This window comes from Dermochelys coriacea, chromosome 9 (genome assembly GCF_009764565.3).
Source record: "Dermochelys coriacea isolate rDerCor1 chromosome 9, rDerCor1.pri.v4, whole genome shotgun sequence".
In the NCBI taxonomy this organism is placed as follows: domain Eukaryota; kingdom Metazoa; phylum Chordata; order Testudines; family Dermochelyidae; genus Dermochelys; species Dermochelys coriacea.
Window position 1 is genome coordinate 50,800,788 of NC_050076.1, and position 19,793 is coordinate 50,820,580.

Consider the following 19,793-nt stretch of genomic DNA (forward strand, 5'->3'; position numbering starts at 1 on the left):
ATGGGACAGGCCCTCGCCTGCCACGGGGCTGGAACATTCTAGAAGGATCAGGGAAATAGCCACCCATAGCCCTGAGCTTTCCAGGTAGACAGATATGGACACAGATCTGTATCAAACTAACACTGACAGAATGGCTCCAGTCAGTGGTTGGACCTGCAATACCCCAGCTATCACCTGGGGATGGTGTGAGGGGTAGACTTTTTGGGGGAGGTCGGGGGAGGGGAATTAAACGCAAAATCCTACCCAGATGCAATGTGACTGAGGCAAATTTAAACAAACTAATGGTCAGGCAACAGAAAGGTTCAGGTGATTACAACTCTGAGCTCTTTGCTCACGGGTTAGATTATGAAATGTGTGTACCCTGATATCCACAGTGGGACTGATCCAGTTTGCCTTGACGTCAATGCCCAAGTCCCTATTGACTCCAGTGTGAACAGGATGAGAGCCGATGTGTGCAATGTGGGAAAGTTAACAATATTAGAATGGTAACAATCATTTACAAATGAACTGCTTCCATATCACATTAATAGACCTGCTTACACGTATAGGAAATGAAGTGTCTCTGATGTGTGGTACATACACTTTAAATCTAGGGACAACACACCCGAAAGCACATACTGAAATGGTTTTGTACTTATGGGACACCAGGCCTCACCCCCTTGCATCAGAACCAAGGCGGCACGATTTGTATAGATAATACAGATTTTGTCCCTTATGTGAAGGGGCGGACGGATTTGGAAATGGAAAAATATTCATGCCCTGTACCTGACTGGCAAAGAAATGCCCGATGATTTTAACGACAACTTCTTCATTCTCATCAGGAGTTTGGTCACGGGGGACAATGACTTCTGCACTGGTTAAGTTCTGCAGTTCGTTCACCTGCAGCAAGAGAAGTTTTAACAACAGTCTGTGTGCATTGTTAACCGCTCCAGCTACTGCACCTACCCCCAAGCTGTTCCTGGGTCTTCCTCAAAGCCCAGACAGCAGCAGGATAGCCAGCAGGGGTGTTCTGCTCCTCCTGTGTGTCTGCTCCAGCAGGCTGCTCGGGGTGTGGAAAAGATGGTCTAGGGCTGTAATCAGTGGATCCAGGACTCTATGGATCCTGGACGGCTGCACAATGAGGACAAACTGGGAGCTCTCTCGGTGTCTCCCTCCTTAGCACCTCCAGGCAAAGAGTGTTTACTGGGGCTTTGCTCACTGGAGACTGGACTCTAGACTGTCACCCATAGGCAGAGTCCAACCAGTCAACTGGAGGGATCTCTCCCCTCTTCTCACATGCCTTTGTACCTTGCTGGGCTTCTCAGATCTGCAGTGGTATGAGCTCAGCTCTGCTTATCCAGTGCCCAGCATTTCCAATAGCCCCCCCTTAAGGAGTCAGGCCATCCCCCAAAGTGGCTGAAGGATGGATAGCTAATGGTTCTGCAGTGCCTCCAGCTGGCCAATAAGTATAGGGAAAGACTCAGTGAGACACAGTTTTGGCTCAGGCATCAGCAGGACTGGTGCCAGAGGGGGTGATGCCAGTTGAACCCAGCAGAGACTCTCCTGCCAGATTGTTGGTGCAGTTCACTGGGAAAGACTCAAAAGCACAGGACCACAGACTGTGTCTGCTGCAGGATCAGAGCTGTTTGCATAGCTAGACTTCAATAGCTCAGACATAGGCTAGAGGTTTGTTACAGGAGTGGGTGGATGAGATTCTGTGGCCTGCATTGTGCAGGAGGTCAGACTAGACGATCATAATGGTCTCTTCTGACCTTAAAGGCCCTGAAGTGACCCCAGCTGCTTTGCTGGGTGTGAGCGCAGGGGGGTCCTGTCCCATGTGGTTTTCTCTCCTTGCTGGGCGGCTGTAAGAGCTACAGAACCATCGGCAAACAAAGCCAAAGGAATTTCAGCTCCGCAGCTCCCCACTCCCCTGGGTCTGGCTGGGGCAGACTGCCGTGCTGCTGGCTGACGTACCGTTTTACCACCTTTGCCTATCACGCGTCCAGCTGCAGAGGAAGGCACCTTAATGTGGGCTTCAAGCTTCACTTCTTCTTTGGGGTTAAAGAAGTTTTCTTCCTTCAGTTTGCCAAATATCCGGCCCTGGGCCTGAGGAGGAAGAAGATCCCATGATGAATTCCAGGCTCAAGCTCTGTATTTCTGTGTACATGGGGCAGGGAAGGGAGAACTGGACTGGGCCGCAGCAAGGGAGAAGAGTGGTCTATGGGCTAAACCACTGGACTGGGAGGCAAGGTGAGTTCTCTGCTCCATCAGACCTCCTGAGGGGCCAAGGCCAGGGTTCAGAGATGCCTCGCATGCAGCAGCTCCCAGTTAGGCACCTTGCTGAAGTGGCCAGATTTTCAAATGCTCTTAGCATCCAGTGACTCTGGATCAGACCCCTATCCTGGGTACTGAGCACGCTGGGACATCTGGCCTTTCACCTCTCAGCTCCTTGCCTGCACAATGGGAATACCACCACTCCCTGGGGCTGCCTTGTCTGTGTGGCACCTCGTGCACCAGGGCCCTGTGCTCCTGAAATTCTACATGGCCATTTCTGTACCACGGGCCCAGAGGGCATCGTGAGGGCCAGAGGAAGACACTGGGACCCCGAGGCAGGACTGTGGGCAGTCTCCTTCTGGTAAGTGCAGAGTGGAAGCAGAGTGATCGAGGCTGTGCTGCCCCCTGCTCACAGCCCCACTGCCTTCTGCCAGAATGCAAACGTTACTAGCCATGTAGGTCCATAGCCCTTGTGAGTGCAGAGGACACGGCTCTGAGGTGTGCTCTGCCCCTGTTCCTTTCAAGGAGGTGTTGACAGAGGCATAATGATGACACGACACCCATGAACACTGTTAACTGTCTGAGGGCTGATTGCTTTTGCAGTGTCGCCCAGCTGCTCTGGAATTGCAGGGGGAGCCTGAGACTGCAGGCTGAACGGGAGCTGAGCTCTGCCAATCTGTCCTTATCATGCTGAGCTGTGGCTGCCTGCTGGGCAGCAGCGCCCTTTCCTGGCTATAAAAGGGTCGTGCAGCCCCACCTTCTGGGTGGCCGTCTGCAGGCAGGGGGCCTTCACCCCGGGCTGGGAGCACAGCTGGGCAGTCAGCTCTCTTCACGCATGGAGCCTGCCTGGATGGGACAGAGCAGGCTGCCTCGTTAGCAAAGCCGGGCAAGGCATTGTGCCTGTGGCTCCCCGCCAGCCCTCCCCACACTCCTCTGGGGCACAGACATCCCCTGGGATAGGCCTGAGGGCGCGCAGCAGCAGGGACCCCAAGCAGCATGGCACTCCTGCTGGCAGGGGGGAAAAACAGATGCTGCTGCTGAGCCACAGCTCTCTTCGCACAGGATTGGGCCCATCAGGCTGCGCTCTCCCCTCCCCCGCTAACCTGGAGTTCTCAGAGCTACCCTTTAAAGTGTGTGTTTGCTCTGGCTTCTCCAGGGCCGAGCATTGGGGGGTTCGAATCTGTACAGTGTCACAGAGCCCCTGCTTTGCTCCACCCTGCCCACTCCCCACTGACCTTAAACTGGGCTTCCGGGGGCCCGGTGATGATGACCATCCTTTCGCTGGCATCTGGACCCTCTGCTGGTGCGATCTACGAGCCACAGAGAGGCAAGTGATTAGCAGCAACATGAGCCTGGAGCTCTCTCCCCAGGCCCCCGCTTCGGAGCACTCGGACTCAGTGTGTTGTGTGGAGCTCAGCCAGATCTCGGGCAGGTGTCAGCGTGTTTAGGGTATTTCATGTTCTTTAATGGATACAGAGTGAAATTTGCTCTGCCTACAAAGAGCCTGATTTCACACTAGAGTAGTTCAGAACTGGAGCTGGTTGGGATACAAGGATTTTCCCCAGGAAAAGTTTAGACAAAAATGAATTCCCTCTTCTTTTCATCAGCATTTCCCTTTGAATTTCTGAGGGTTTTCAGCAAAAAAGGATGTTGCTTGCAAACGTTTCTGTTGTGCTGAAAGGCCCATTCAGATGGCCTGACAAACTCTGCTGAGATCTGAGCATTTGGATGTCGTGCAGAAGGGCTTGCAGACGTGCCCAACTCGCTAGATCTCTTCCTGCATGTTGCTGAAAAAATAACGCAGCTCTGAACATGCAATTGGTTGCGCTGGACTGGGCCCAGCCCTGTGCCAAGTCCAGCACAAACAGGGAAGTGTGCTGTCACAGTGCCCATGGTGGCAGAGGCACCTGGAGGCTTGAGGGGGTCAGTTGCAAGGTGTGATAGCAGATGCTAGCGGGCAGCATGCCTTCACCTAGCCCCCACCGACTTCAGGGGAGTGGCACTGGGGGGTCTGTTCTGCAGAAATGGGATCAGACAGGCCCTCTGTCTCGAGACAAGCTCAACACAAGAGTCCAGCAGCATTTGCCATGGCACTCACACTGCTTCCACATGGGAAGAGTTAACCACTGATTCATGCCTGGAGACGGGCGTTAAGTTAAGTTAAGTTCACCCTGACTCAGGAATGACACGTTGGCTGACCCACGCTGCGGTGGCCTGGAACCCAGCCTTCAAGTGGTTGTGTGTCTGTCTGCATCACTGAGTCACTGCCCATGAGTATCAGCTGCTCCCTATGGCAAGCTGCCTTCCCTGGACCCAGCCACATTCCCCTGAGGCGGTGGGCTGTGTGAGGAGGGGGCACTATTGTGAGGAGGTATTCGGTCTTTGCATGTCAAAAGCCATGTGAGAAGACATGGCTCAGCAGCTGGGGGCTCAGCCTGCCCCTCGCTATGGGCTCCCCTGGACTGAAGGGGAGGAGCTGTGTCTCTGGTTACAGTGGAATGGGAGCTGCCGACGGTGCCTATATTCAGTATACTCTGGCTCAACCCAGAAGAGGGAGAGTTCATTTCTCCTAGGGGAGTGAACGAAGAGTGGCAGGTCATGGCTGTCTTCACTGCACAGGTCAGCCTGGTAATTGGCACCTGGGTCTGAGCACCTGGGTGCGCCCAGCCTGGGTGTGGGCAGCCCCACAGTAAAGCCCTGCCCCCAGCACTCTGTCTCCCTCCTCCTGTATTCCCCGCAGCAGCCAGGAGTGATGCTGGAGGCAGGTAAGTGAAACAAATGGAACTTTATTAAATCCTGTGCACTGCTCTATCCACGTGGCTGCATTGCGTCCAGCCCAGCTCCCTGCATGCCTGGCCTCCTCAGTGACAGTCCCTCCAGGGAGCATGGGCCCAATGACTCCAGTCCCACTGGTCATGGTCCATCTTCCCGGTTTTACAGACACTGTGATGCAGCCTGACACTCGGCTCCCACCCCAGGTCCCTCAGCCAGAGCAGAGCTGGGCTTGTCTTTACCCAGACTCAACTGGTCACAGGCTCAGGGACACACTTTGGTCTCCTCAGCAGGCGACTGCACCAGGAGCGACCTAGCTCCATCTTTCCGTCACCTCTCTCCAAGCCCAGCAAATCGTCTCTGGAGTCTCCTCCGTCCCTGAAGGGTCGGCCTCTGCATGGTTCTGTCCCTCCATTCAGGGGTGATCACTGTGGGGTCTCTCTGGGTTCTGCGTCTGCTGGCTCCCAAGTGTCTCCTCTTCCTTCTGGTCACTCGTCCCTCCTGTGCAGTCACCTTGCGTGATCTGTGTTCACTGCAGCTCTCACCTCTTCTTTCTAGTACCTCCTTTCTCTGCTTCTCGGCCATCTCCTTCACAGCATCTCCATTCTTCTGGCTGCAACAGATCTCCCTTTACCGGTAGAGGGGTTTGGTCCTTCACCCCACTATTTCCTTGGTTCGGACTCTTTGGCTCCCCTGTGTGCCAAAAACACTAACAAAGAGGAGGAGGAGGAGGAAAAGGAAACTCTTAGCTGTTTTCATGGCTGATTCCATCTTTCTATTATCTGAGGGATGTTGGGGAGGAAGCGGGCTGGTCAAACTCCCCGTAGCATGCAAACTCCTGGAATTGTTCTGAGGCAAGCTGGGGTTTGTTGTTGCTGAACACAGTGCCTGCAAAACCATAACTTGCAGAGTGGGCCTTCAGCTTGCCCATATCTGACTTGCTTCTTGTATCAGGCAGGGAATCAATCTCCCAAAAATCTGAATAGCACTGCTTTTCCTTGAAGGTAAATATGTCTGCTCCCACCTTTTCCCATGGGTGGGCGCACAGCTCATGTGGTAAGAGTGTTTCCTTCTGCTGGCAGCTATCACGTGACAGGCAAGTGTCATAGAATCACAGGGTTGGAAGGGACCTCAGGAGGTCATCTAGTCCAACCCCCTGCTCAAAGCAGGACCAATCCCCTATTTTTGCCCCAGATCACTAAATGGCCCCCCTCAAGGATTAAACTCACAACCCTGGGTTTAGCAGGCCAATGCTCAAACCACTGAGCTATCCCTCCCTTCTATCCATGGGCAGAGTTGTGTATCCATTCACAGCTAGTAAGTACACTCTCAAGCTGGGCTCAGACAGCTATCAATGCCCAGGTGTGAATTTATTGCCTGACATCCTTCCATACTGTGGCAAGGACGACAGTTCTCTGTCCTCAAAATATGATTCCAACCTACACTTTTAGTTCATCTTTCATTTGAAAATATGGTTCTGCTCCTACCAGAAGTTGGTTTTCATCTTCCGGCCTCCGTGGTTGGATGTCTTTTTCTGTAGCCTCTTTGGGAGACAGCTCTCCTGCCTGGTAGTACTTCAGGACGGGGGCATCCATTATAATTTGTTTCAACGTGTCCAATGCTTGCTGTTGGGGACTTGCCCAGTCTCACTCAATATCCTGCCTCAGGTACTGTTGTATGGGTTCCACTACTGCAGCCAGGTGTGGACAGAACTTGGACAGAACATTTTGTCATTCCTACAAACCGCTGTACCCCTTTCACACCCACTGGAGCTTGTCTTGAGCTTGTTGGGATCTGCTTTCAGTGCCCTTGCTGTGAGCTGGTGTCCAGTGTACAGCATCTCATGCTGTTTGAGTTGCTTTTTTCCCCCCCGAGTTGAGTTTTATGTTTTTGTCCCAGCATCATTGTAGAAAAGTCTGTTGTTTTCTGTCATTGTCTTGTTCAGCTTCTGTATTGTTGCTCTCTTCACCTACAATGAGGATATCTGCAATTATTTTCACCCCAGGTAGTCCTTCCAGCACTTGGATGAATCTTCTTTGGAACACATCTGGTGCTGGGCTTATGTCCATCAGCATGCACAGCCTAGAGTGACCAGACAGCGAGTGTGAAAAATTGGGATAGAGGGTGGTGGTGGTGGTGGGGTGGTAATAGGAGCCTATATAAGAAAAAGCCCCAAATATTGGGACTGTCCCTATAAAATCAGGACATCTGGTTACCCTGGCACAGCCATCTGTAGTGACCAAATGATGTTGCAAAGGTTGTCAGCCAGTTTATTTGCCAAAACCCATTCCTTACATCAGAGACCATAAAGATTCCCCTTTGGAGAGTTCTTCCAAGATGGCATCAATGGTGGTCAGTGGATAGGGTCATCTTTTCAGTCCCTGTTTCAGTGCCTTTGGGTCTATGCAGATGTGTAATTTGCCTGATGGCTTCTATACACCTCTACGCTGCTTACTGAGGCTATACTGGCCTCTGCGTGTGCTATGATACCCCCACTCTGCAGACTATTGAGCTCCTTGTGCCCTGGATTACACAGAACTACCAGAGCTGTCCTTTGTGGTAAGTGCACAGGTTCCATTGTGGAGTCTATTTCCAGGCGCAGCTTTCCTGCTAGGCCCGTTGCTTTGGAAAACATCCCCATATGCTTTTGCCATTGCCTCCATTGACCCTGGGACTCCCCCTTTTTCTTCTTGCTCTGCAGCTGTGAAATTCTGATGCTGCCCTCGGTCACATCCAAGGCTTGTACGGCTGCATGCACCAAGATGGGTCTGTGGTGCTTACCATTGGCCACCACAATCTTCAGCTGGCACCAGTTGTTTTTTTCCAGGCTAATTACTATGAGGTAACATTTTTTTCTAGGGCTGCATTGTGCTCTCATTATTATTACGTTATTATATTGCACCTGCTCTTTGTAATGGGTGTGAGTCCAATTCACCCCGAGGAATCACATTCGAGGAGACCCCGCTTTCCAGCTGAAATTGCACAGGGTGATTCCTTGTTAACATTGGTGCATGAACGAAGGTTGGTACTCTCTCTTTCTGCTTTCCTGTCCCAACTGCCTGAGCCCGATACGCCCATCTTGTACAAGTCTGACAATCTTTGAAGATCTTTGTCTGCTTTGCCCAAACTGGTTCAGCTGGTCTTGTTCCTTACAATGCTATCCTAGCACAGGGCCCATCTCTACCTACTCATGCTGTCTCCCTAGGTAAATTCATCTCATGGAGCCCTGGCCGGCTCCTTGCCATTGCTGTTTTCTCAGTGCCACATACTTCTGGGGCTGTTGTGTCTCCTAGGGCTGTCATCCTTTCTCTTGCAACTTCCGCTGCATGTCCCATATCTAAGCATCTGTCTAGTCCGAGATCACCTTCCCAGAGCAGCTGCTCCCGCAGGCGGGATCCCAAGTGCTGCTGAATCAGGGCATCTGATAAGTCCCCAGAATCGCATGTGGAAGCCAGTGTGTGTAAGGCAGTAGCATAGGGGTCCATCACCTTCCCTTAGGTTGGGTCTCTAGTCACTCTGCACTTCTGTTCTGCTTTGGGAAGCAATAGGTCACTGCTGTGAGGCTTGAGGCCATGCTGAGCTTCAGAGTGGTGCCGACCGCTCTGCTCTGTTCCCTAGTATGGTAAAGTAGCAATTTCACTTTCCTGTTGTCGTCCTCCTACATGGCCAGGTCTCTACAAAGCTCAGCTCCTCCTCCCGCTGGGTCCATCGCTGGGCTAGGTTTGTGTCTGCACAATCCAGGGCTGGGGTGTGTCAGACCGAGTGCCACGGCTCACGCCGCCAGCTGCTATCCTGCAGAGAACTCACCGCTTCGGTGCTGCCCACATGTTTCATTTGTAAAGAGTGAGGCTGGAGGCGGGTAAGCTGAACAAGTGGAACTTTCTTAAACCCTGTGCATGGCTCTGTCCAAGTGGCTGCGTTGCTTCCAGCCCAGCTCCCCGCACTGCCTGTTCTGCTGGAGTCCCGTCACCAATAGTCCCTCCAGGGAACATGGGCACTCTGACTCCAGTGTGTCTGGAGGCACATCCCATGGGTCTTTGTGCTAAGACTCTAGGATTAATTCCCAGGCAATTGAGTTGAATGCAGACAAACTTTTCTGTTCCTTTGGGGGTGGGGGGGAAGGAGTAGAGAGGTGGGATTGTGGGAAGGGATTGGAGGCCTATCAGCACTTGAGTGATTTAGCCTGTCCTCACTTCAAAGGGAAGATTCCAGCCTGAGCTCAAGTGGAGACTGGGCTCTACTTACCCCCTGGATTAGCTAGCCAGGGCTTAAAACACCTCCAGACCCAGGTCAGAGGTTATTCTGTGTGGTAGGGAGGTTTGGCTAAAACCTGAATCACACCTGGATTAACTGTGCAGTGAAGACAGACCCTCAGGTAGTAAACTGGTGCTCAGCACCTTCTAGATAGCTGCCATGCATATTCCATGCCACCCCAAGCAGCACTGCACAGTGGGCAGAGAACACTGCTCTGAGAGCATGGATGGGGGCACTCCACAGGTCACTCCCCCAACATCGGGTTCAGTGGGAGCATGGGAAGTGGATGGGAAGTAACTAAGAACATAAGAATGGCCATACTGGGTCAGACCAAAGGTCCATCTAGCCCAGTATCCTTTCTTCTGACAGTGGCCTATGCCCGGTGCCCCAAAGGGAAAGAACAGAACAGGTAATCATCAAGTGATCCATCCCCTGTTGCCCATTCCCAGCTTCTGGCAAACAGAGACTAGGGACACCATCCCTGCCCATCCTGGCTAATAGCCATTGATGGACCTATCCTGCACGAACTTACCTAGTTCTTTTTTTAACTCCGTCATCCTCTTGTCCTTCACAACATCCTCTGGCAAGGAGTTCCACAGGCTGACTGTGCTTTGTGTGAAGAAATACTTCTTGTTTGTTTTAAACCTGCTGCCTATTGATTTTGCTTGGTGACCTCTAGTTCGTGTGTTATGAGAAGGAGTAAATAACACTTCCTAATTTACTTTCTCCACATCATATCCCCCCTTAGTCGTCTCTTTTCCAAGCTGAAAAGTCCCAGTCTTATTAATCGCTCCTCATACGGAAGCCGTTCCATACCCCTAAGCATTTTTGTTGCCCTTTTTTGTACCTTTTTCAATTCCAATATATCTTTTCTGAGATAAGAAAAACTAAGAAAAAAAAGAGATGGAGAGATGTCCTCCAAATGTAGGGAGTAAGGGTGCTGTGCTGCCCTCCCGTTTTATTTGCGTGAGTGTCCTGCTGGCTCTTCCACAGGTGCACTTTCACCATGAAAAATGTACTGGGTTGTACCCTATTCTTCTGCTGCTGCCTTGTGATGGGCAAAAATAAATGATTCCTGGTGAGAGAGTGAAGTGAGTCCTTCACACCAGGAAAGGGGACTCCCTGTCTCTTGTTACAGTGATTCAACCACGGCAAACTATTTTATCTACCAAGTGACCATACTTTTTCTAAAGGATCTTAGGGGGACTTGACCTGTGAGCGGTCTTGGTCTGCGTCCAGCATTAAACATCCCCGTCCATTCAGCTTCCCTGATGGTTGATAATTGTGCACTAGAAAGCACATGGGGGCTATTCCATTAAAGAAGTATTTGTGTTCTCAGCTTTCTTGTTCAACCAGAAACACACTCTGCACACAGGACGCAGCTCTGAGGGTTTCACACTGGCATGCTTTTCTCCAAAGCTCCTTAGCACCCGGACACTGGTCAGATTGAACTCAGATTTCTCCCCAAGTGGCTCCAGTAAAACAAGGACTGGGTCATGGGGAAGGAAGCCGCACTGAAGAGACAGGCATCACTGGTAGCAGGTGTGCGTCACCTCTGGTGTGGGTTAGTATGTCTAGTGGTTAAAGTAGGACGGGGAGGCAGGAGATTCTAGCCGCACCACCACCGCCTTACTCAAATCACTTCAAACTTATGACCAACAATTTCAAACAAGGGGGAATCATATTAGGCAGGTAGGTCCATATTGAGGCACCTGCCTGTCAGAGCGGCTCAGCACCTGCCGCTCCCGTCACTTTCAGTGCGGACCGGCTGAAAATGGAGCCATTCTGACAAATGTCTCATTTTGAAGCGGTCAGGTTTGAATACTGCATTTCTGCCCCTCCATTTCCCTAGCAGTGAGGTGAGGACCATTCCATTCACCCACTTGGAGGCCAGCAGCACTGGTACAATGCCTCCCTGTGAGTAGTCAGCTAATCACCATTGCTGCAGTATTCCCCACACCAGAAGAGCTGTACAGGTTTCAGCGCCACCCCCTGTAGCTCACGGAAGCTGAGAGATTTGAGGATGGCAGACGCTCTGAAGTGACATCCCCTCGCTGGCTCACGAGAGGATGTCACCATCAACATGATGAGTGAGGGGAGAGATCAGAGCCCGCAGGGGGACAGAAATGAAGAAAAGAAGCATTTGGCACCAAAGCCTGAAATGGATTTAGGACTTGGGTTCTGAGCCCCAGTGTCTCAAGGTACCGATTCTTTTCTCCGTGTCGGCTGGGTAGTTGGTTGACAAACACCCGAGAGGAGGACAACGGTGGGGATGAAGGCAGCCAGCAAGGCTCTTTGCTTACCTTGATAGAGGCGCCAGCGAATCTCGCCAGCTGTTTAATGTGTTGGCCTTTCTTCCCAATGATGGCACCCACTGCCTGCGTCGGGATGAATAAATTCACAACCTCCTGTGCGGGCAACTGAGAGGAGAGAGAGACAAATAGAGAGATCTCAGATGGAACCCAGCCTGCCTGCTGCTTTCCCAGCCACTTGGCGGGCAGGGCATCATTTTGCAGCTCTCAGACACATGCAATCAGGGTACAGCTGATTTGCCCTCTGCGGGAGAAATGAAATCTGCAAAGCTGAGCATTTCTAAAATGCCCATGAAATCATGCTCTTCTCCTATAACGGGGGTGGGCAGGTTTCTCTAATTATTATGGATTTCACTGCTTATGAAGACCTAGATATTTGAAATGTCACACCCCAGGAAGGCATCTAAATATCTGAATGGGCATTTGAGTTTTCAGATGATGCATAAACAAGCGGGCACACAGGGCAGCATGCAAGGGATGCGATCTGCGTGTGGCACAATGCAGTGAGACACAGGGCAGGAGAGAGAAGCGCAAACGAAATCTTCACGCACACGTACGTGAACAGCTTCTGTGTGCTCTAACCCCCACAGCCCACAAAAATGAGATTCCTGGCTTGGAAGGGCCAAGCCTGAGGACCTACACAGAACAGACCGGAGACTTCAACTGAAGATCCTTATCCGTCTTGCAGGCGAGCGAAGCTTGCTCAGTGAGCGTTGGCAAAGGGCTCCGAGCCCTTTCCAAGGCGATGGGCTGTAACGCTAACACGACAGGTCCACTGCTCGCCACGTAGGCGCACACAGCACAGTCTCCAAAGCGCGGGTCTCCACACAGGCTCTCAGGCTGACACATAGTCAGAGAGGTGAGATCTGGGGGAGATGGAGGGCCCAGCCCACTTCTCTTCGAACTCCCACTGAGAACTGCAACTGGAGCAGGCCCAGGTCATAATCACAGCGGCATACAGAAGTCACCCAGATAACGTGGCTCAGACACAAAGTGATACACAGGTCAAGAGCCTGCATAAAAAGAATCTTCCCTTACTACCGTCAGGCCTGCTCTTGCAGCTTGTACCCAGGCAATCGCACCAGTCACAATGGGACTACTCAGCCAAGCTGCTGGCTCGGGCCCCACGGGAGAATGTGACAGGAAGTGCTGGTGGTAGGTCTAGGAGAGCAATTTCCTTAAGAAATCAACTGAAGCACTGCTGCGCCTGATGGCAGAACTAGCTGATGGCAGCCAAGCATATTCTGAGCATTGCTTAAATGAACCCCCTTCCTTGCTTTTCAGACAGACTGACCGAAGCAGGGCCTGTTTGGGAGGCTGAGGCTGACTACCCTGAGGACACCTCTGAGCAATGCAAATGGCTCCAGAACACAGTGCGATGGCTAGAAATCTAGGCCGACTCCCAGACACAGTCGTGCAGGAAATGCTACGGTGCTGCTACGACTGGTCATGGAAATGTGCGTCTCTGGATGCGCGGCCCTTCCCCCTTCTGAAAGCCCCGTGAGACACCTGCCTTCTCAGACTAGCTGACCCAAGCGACATGAATACAGAGACCACGGTGACCTGCCCCCCGCCCCCAATTCCATGTCACACCACACTCATTCCCAGGGCAGCCGGGGGGCCGCACTCACACACAGCAGGTGAGCATGGATGCACACTCCACAGCCCTCCTCTCCTGCTGCTCACCAGCTGGGTCTGGAGAGGGACACACCACCTTGCTCAGCAGGCTTTACCAGAGCCCCCTCTGTCGTTCTGGCTTAGAAGACCCTCAAAGATGCAGGGTCCTCAAGTACATGTGCACCCCGGCGCTCAGAGAAGGACAGGCTGGAGGAAGGGCTGGGGGAAAGGCAGCGTTACCGACTCCTGTGATTTTGGCATGGTGATGAGGGAAATCTTAGCCTACCACAACCACAGCAACCCCTGCCCGGGTGATGAAGGGCGCTGATCTCCAGAGCCGGCAATTTCTATGTTTCAAAAAGCAAAACTCACTTCTCTGAAGCAGAAGCCATACCCACAGCTTTGGCTGTGGTTCCTATGCACACATAGCAATGTGGCCTCCACCTCTGATTGCAGCATCTACCAACCAATGGTTTTATGACCTTATTCGGGGGCCACTCCACATCCACCAAGGCCAGGCCACTGGCCCCTTTTCAGAAGTCCCTAGTTAGTGCTGACACACCATGTTCAGCATAGAATCTGGAGCACACCCAACAGACCTGCCAATTCTTAATCCAAACTTCCCTAGGATCCTCGAGATCCCTCTAGAACTAGGCGGCCTCCCCGGGCCTGTGAACATTCTCTCCTGATGGCTTCTTGGTTTTTACCATCTGCATTTCTCATCTCGGCTGCTTCATGCAACGTTTTGATTTGGTAAAACCAACAATCCAATCGTGCCACGTTTAAAAGGTTCAACAATCCAACCCACTGCTGAGCGTTTCTCAAAGCCTCCTTCCCTAAGCGCTAGAAGGAAGAGCATGTGCCACCATGTGTGCCTCTGACTGGCTAAAACACCATAATTATCATTAAACACTGCCAGTGTGGTGAAAGGGAGAGGGAAAAGAAGGCCCCCAGGTAGGGCTTACAGCAGATTTAAAGGCCATTCTGTTGTGCTGGTAGCTCAGAGGCCCCTGGTAAAAGCAAGTAGTATTTGAGGTTGCTCTACACACAGTTTTGATTCTGATTTAGCTATTTTGGGTAGGGCTGCAAGTTTATACTGGTCTAGTGAAAGCGCCAGGACATCCAATACAGACGGAGTTGTACTGGCACAGAACCGGCATGCAGAGCAGCCATTGGTGGGTGCTGCAGGAAGGCATTGAGTAGGTGTCAGTCCCGGTCTCCTCATCCATGGGCTGCACCCACCATTTATTCCAAGGCCCATTCCAAACCTAGCAACAATGGACACTGGCTCTTTTTCAGAAGGCTGAGTGGGGCTGTAGGAGTGAAGCCTCAGGCTCCTCTCTGGGGAAATGCTGGCTCTTGCTCTTTTACTGTCTCTGCCGGGGCTCAGCACAGGACCCCAGGTCACACTCCTTTCCTCCAAGGATCTGCATGTGGCTCTGCCCCCAATGGGCACAAACACCCACAACTTCTCCCCCAGGTGAACAGCCTGGCCCAGAGGGGTGTGTCCATTATCTAACACCTCGCCTGAGGCAGCTCCCAGCCTGGGGTTCTGCCCCCCCAAAAGGGCACAGGCACAAAGATGGCAGCAGCAACAAGCTGCCCAGGAAAGCTGCCGTAGCAGCTCCCATGTGCAGCGGAGGAACGGAGAAACAACCTGCGGCCACGGCCATGTGCAAATGCCCACTCGGAGCCTGGAGCACGTGACAGCTTTACAACCTCCCCAGGCATCAGATGGCTCAGGAGACGGAGGTACCTAGCCTGCTCTCTCAGGGCCATGCCTGATTCCAGCCCAGGTGGGTAGCATTAGGGGCCTACATAAACGGAGTGGGTGGGATTCTGTCTGCCTCTCACTGGGGCCGTGTGGCTCAGTGTCCCAGCCTGGAGCCAAGCAGTGAAAGGGCCAGATCTAGCAGGTGGGGTTGAGGTGCTCAGGGCGCTGTGTGGAGAGGCTGGCACTGTGCCAGGGCAGTAGATGAAGGGGCAGTGGCGCCTCTAGGCTGACGGTCCAACCAGGGTAAATCGTGAGGCAATGGCAGATGTGGTGGCAGCAGGGCGTTTTCGGGGAGTCACTCATCTCTGGCTCTTGTCTGTAAAGGCTGCAAGCCCTTCACGGAGCACGGAGCCCTAGGCCAGTGGTTCCTGTGAGGAGAACACATGCTGCCTTAGCCTACGGCTGAGGCTCTTCCCAGGGATCTCTCAGCTTGAGGCAGATGGTGCCTCCTCCTGAGGCTTTGTCCTGCAGCCTGATATGCAGGCAGAGGTGGCTTCAGCCCCCAGTCTGAGTTCCAGCCCTGGCCAAGCAGATCTCCAAACCGCTGGCTCTGTGCTCATCCCGGGACCGGGCTAGCACTGGGGAAGTGGCTCAGGGTCAGAGAGAGTCTGGTGATGAACCACTCTCAGGGACAAAGCTCAGGAGCGCAAGCACAAACCCATGTTCTCCGCTGGGGCAGACTTTCAGGGAGGCCAGCACTACAGACCCTGCTCCGGAGGGGTGGGGGGGGAAGCCGCTAGGGCTCCCCACCCATGAGCCTCCTGTGGAAGAGCTGGGCTGGAATTGCCTTGCTGCCCACAGATGCTGAGCAGCAACACAAGGGACCCAGTGCTCTCCTTGTGGCTCTCTGCATGCTCATCAGGAGCACCTGGCGCCGCACTGCATCAGCCATCCCACCCTCACAGCAGCTGTACCCGTGTGCCCCTTGCAGGGGAAAGGCCCCCATCATTCTGCACCCCGGTACAGGGAAGGTGCTGCCAAGTGTCCTTGACTTGCCCTTTAAAAGGCTCAGTTCATCACCCCCCTTCCTCGCTGAGCACACATGGGGAGACAGTAAATGCACCATGGGCCACCTGGTGGGAGTGGGACAGAGGGGAATTCTTGGGGGCTAAAGGAAAACCACAGCTCCTGCTGCTTCCTTCTGGCAGTTGGGTTTAAATCCTGGGAGCTCGGCTTTGTCATGTCATATGCAGTTAGAGTGCGCTGCCAAGCCTCTGGGTGCCGGGGACTGGAACAGCTCTGGCACCAAGGCCTGCGGAGACACAGGAGAGTTGCCCAGGCCATGCCGTGCTGCGGGGGGAGTCCAGCGCGGGCACCGATGTGCTGGCTTGTGCAGAGGAGAGTGGGAACGGACTCTGAAAAGGACTCAACGTTTCCCTGCAGGCATCTGGATTCCACAGCCTCATTTCCAGCGACCGCATCACTGCCGCCGGCTGCCAGGAGGGCACTGACCTGGCACGCTCACTGCAATGGCAGAGCAGCACCGGACAGAATCACAGCCAAGAGAGGAACGCGGCGGCCAAGCAGGGCGAGCGGTGCCAGCACGGGCAGAGCGGGCACTTACAGAGTGCTGCTGTGGGAAGGCGCCAATGGGGGAGGCTCCATACAGACCCGAGAGGTATGCCGAGGGGCTCTATGGCAGGAAAGAAAACACAGTCAGTGCGGGTTCCCAGACAGCATGGTCCGTACACACCATGCCTGTGCTACGTCTGGGGGCTGGCTGCTGGGGATCTACCCCCAGCACCTCAGTGTGCACATACACCGGCTTCCCTGCGTCCCCTACCATTGTGCCTGCCGTACTTTCTACAGGGAGCTCTCTTGCTTTCCTGCTTTCACAATATTTCCAGGGAAATACACTAGTCACCCACACCTGGCGTATGACAGCGTCCCCCTGGGGAGAGCTGCGCACCACAGGAGGGGTCCCAAGGTTGGAGGCTTGTGGAAAAGTGGAGAATGAGACAAGAGACAAGGAGAGAGAACATCCAGGGTTGTGCAGGGGCTGGCACCCAGAGTCCGCAGGGTGCTGCCCCATGAACACACCATGACAGCACTCTCTGTACGAGGGATGTACATGGGGGTAACTAACAAGGGCCTGACCCTGCTCCCACTCAGCTCAGTGGCATGGGACAGCTCAAGCTCAGACCTTGCAGCTGACCTGGAGTGCACAGCTGAGCCATGAGGTGGAGTTATGGCCTGGCTGCTGATGGGATCAGGACTGTAATAAAATGTGTCACCAACTGGTCCAAAGGAGGCAGCAAAAGGCAGGAGGAATCTTATACTTTGACGAATGGCCCTGAGGAGGGAGCAGGCTGCACTAGCCACCTGGTCCTGCAGGGAGGAGGAAGTTGGGCATGACTGCAACTAGGACAGGGTGAAAACAGCGTGATCTCCAACACCTGTAGCAATCCCTCCCAGGAGAAAGATTCATGCAGGTAGGTCTAACCCTAGGCACAGTTAAACCTTAGGTGACATGAGGAAAGGCAGCGGAACCAGAGAAGGGATCAGGGTTAAGGCGTGTGAGAAATTAAGGCCTGCGCTACACTACAGCTGCCTTACATCAACCTAGTCAGTGTCTACACTACAGTCTTGCTCCTGCTGAAGTAAGTGCCCTACTACACCGACATGATAACTCCACCTCCACGAGGGGTGTAGGGTTTACATGGTGTAGTTAAGGCGACGCAGCGTCTCTGTAGATGTTGCCTTACTTACATCAGCTATTGTTTGTCAATGTCACAGGTCCACAAGGAAGCTGTGAAACTGACAAGAAAGGCTGGTAGGTTCTCCGTTGCGAACCCAGTGCTGGGCTCACAGCTGGGGCTGTCGCCCCAGGGCATGTGGGGGCTCCAGCTGTGAACCCGCTCCCACCCGGGCTCTCAGCTCCCCGCAGAGCTAACCAGCTGGAACCTGGCCTGGGCTCCTAGCTACCCGCTGGCTGCCTGGCAGCCACCCACACTCTGGGCGCAGAGCTCCCCACTGGGAGCCCAGCTGACTCCTGGGGCTCCTGGCTCCCCACTCCCTGCTGGGAGCCAGGCAGACACCTGGGCTCCAGGCACGGAGCTCCGCATTTGGATCCTGGGCAGCCTCTGGACTCCTGGCGGGGAGCTGAGAGCCGCGGGTGTTGGGGGAAGCTGGGTCCCAGCAAGGAGCTCTGTGCGGAGCTGTGAGCTCAGGCTCCGAGCCCCCACGCTACCCCTCTTAAGTTGGTGGAAGCCTGCCCGGTGAGGACACGCACCACCGACAGCAGGGTAGCGTGGATACAAAAAACAGCAGTAATCACTGTGGGGGCTGTAAACTGAACTAACATAGGTCGACTGAATTTTATAGTGTAGACAAGTTCTGAGTGTGAATCTCCAGCTGATGCAGCAGAGCTGGGGCGTAGCAGGCTGGCTGGGATTACAGAGCTTTGCGTGTGAAGGCAGCAAGGCAACCATGCTGTGCTCAACACTGGCTCCCATCCTCTCTGTTCCTGTCACACTCACAGCTCCCCTGGGCATGGGTCTCCTGTGCAGGCTGGGGGTTGGGCAGGCACTCAGGGGGGTCAGTCTGGTCCCTTGGCTGGTACGTTTCACCCCTGCCCCTACCCTGTCTGGTCTGTGTAGACTGCAACCTTTTCCGGAGAGGGACTGTCCAGTGCCAGGTACAAAGGGGCACTACTGCAAGACACAGAACACGCTCTACAGAGGTGAAACTGAGGTAAACAGGTAAAGCCTCTTGCCTATGGTCACCAAGCAGGTGAGTGGCAGAGCCAGGATCAGAACCAGGTCTCCTGATTTCCAAGCCACTGTCCTACCCACCAGGCCACATGGCCGGCCGCCACACCATCCTCCGCACTCACATCCGTAAACACACACACAGAACAAAAATGGCAGAGTGGCCTGCTGTCCACCAAGGGGCTGTCTCCAAACATTCAACAGACAAACAGCATCCGAACAAAGCCCGTAGCCATTCTCAGTGCATTCGCCTTCCCGGGGGAAGCCGTTAGAGCTTGAATAGTTTGGAGGCACAAGAAACAGACGACTTGATGTGTGCACGTATTGACGAATACAAGACGTGTATGCCCCACCGAACAGTGCTTTTGTGGGAGACCCGCATAGCTCTGCTGAGACATCCTTGCGTTATGTATTTCATTAAGTCCATTTTTGCAATACCCTCAACAGAAACATTGCACAACTCGGTGGGGCTTTTGCTGATCTGCAGCAGCCTCAGATAGTGTCACCTGATATTACTGTGTGCGGCTGACACAGGTGTCTGCGCTGCCTGCCATATCACTGGCTAGCGCAAGAAGTCTCTGCCGGAACACCAGGAGTGCCTGGCCCTCCAGGAGCAAAGACTGCAAACAAAAATGGCTTCTCCATGTCCTGGCTTATTAGAAAGGATTTAAAGCCACCAAGTGAAACATCTAAACCTTGATTCCATGAGCATTAATTCCATTCAACTTTTCAGTCACCCAAGCATCTCCAATCAGGCATATTTGATATCAAAGTGCACATGGATGTATTATTTGGCCTTAATTTGCAATAGGATTTCCATTGAGGACTCTCTCCCTTTTGGTTGACTGAACTTTATACAATAGATGTTTGCAAATCGCCTTACAAAGGTTTTGATAAAAAAACCAAACAGAGCCCAGTTCGTTGGGCAGCAGGGTGAATTTTGCATGTTTTAGCCCTTTTTCTAAAACAGTGTGCCTCAGATCTTCGGGGGGCTGATCACGAGCAGCTGTCACCTCACTCATTGCAGGAGATCTGCGGGATACAGCCAGGCGTTTGTAGCTCTTTCACGTCTGCTATGACTGTACAGAGCGACACAAAGTG

At 53.3% G+C, this 19,793-nt stretch overlaps 1 protein-coding gene across 2 annotated transcripts in view; it reads right to left on the reverse strand.

Annotated features, from left to right (window-relative positions):
* Positions 1-19,793, reverse strand: part of IGF2BP2 (insulin like growth factor 2 mRNA binding protein 2) — a 102,197-nt gene that overhangs the window by 4,566 nt on the left and 77,838 nt on the right. Inside the window, exons 11-15 of one of the 2 annotated variants that reach the window (XM_038416396.2) lie at positions 16,547-16,615; positions 11,583-11,699; positions 3,489-3,563; positions 1,954-2,085; positions 766-879 (exon numbers count right to left, since the gene is read on the reverse strand). In XM_038416396.2, the coding sequence (XP_038272324.1) occupies positions 766-879; positions 1,954-2,085; positions 3,489-3,563; positions 11,583-11,699; positions 16,547-16,615 (507 nt within the window). The remainder of the gene's footprint in view (positions 1-765; positions 880-1,953; positions 2,086-3,488; positions 3,564-11,582; positions 11,700-16,546; positions 16,616-19,793) is intronic. The other variant, XM_038416397.2, reaches the window with a different exon arrangement.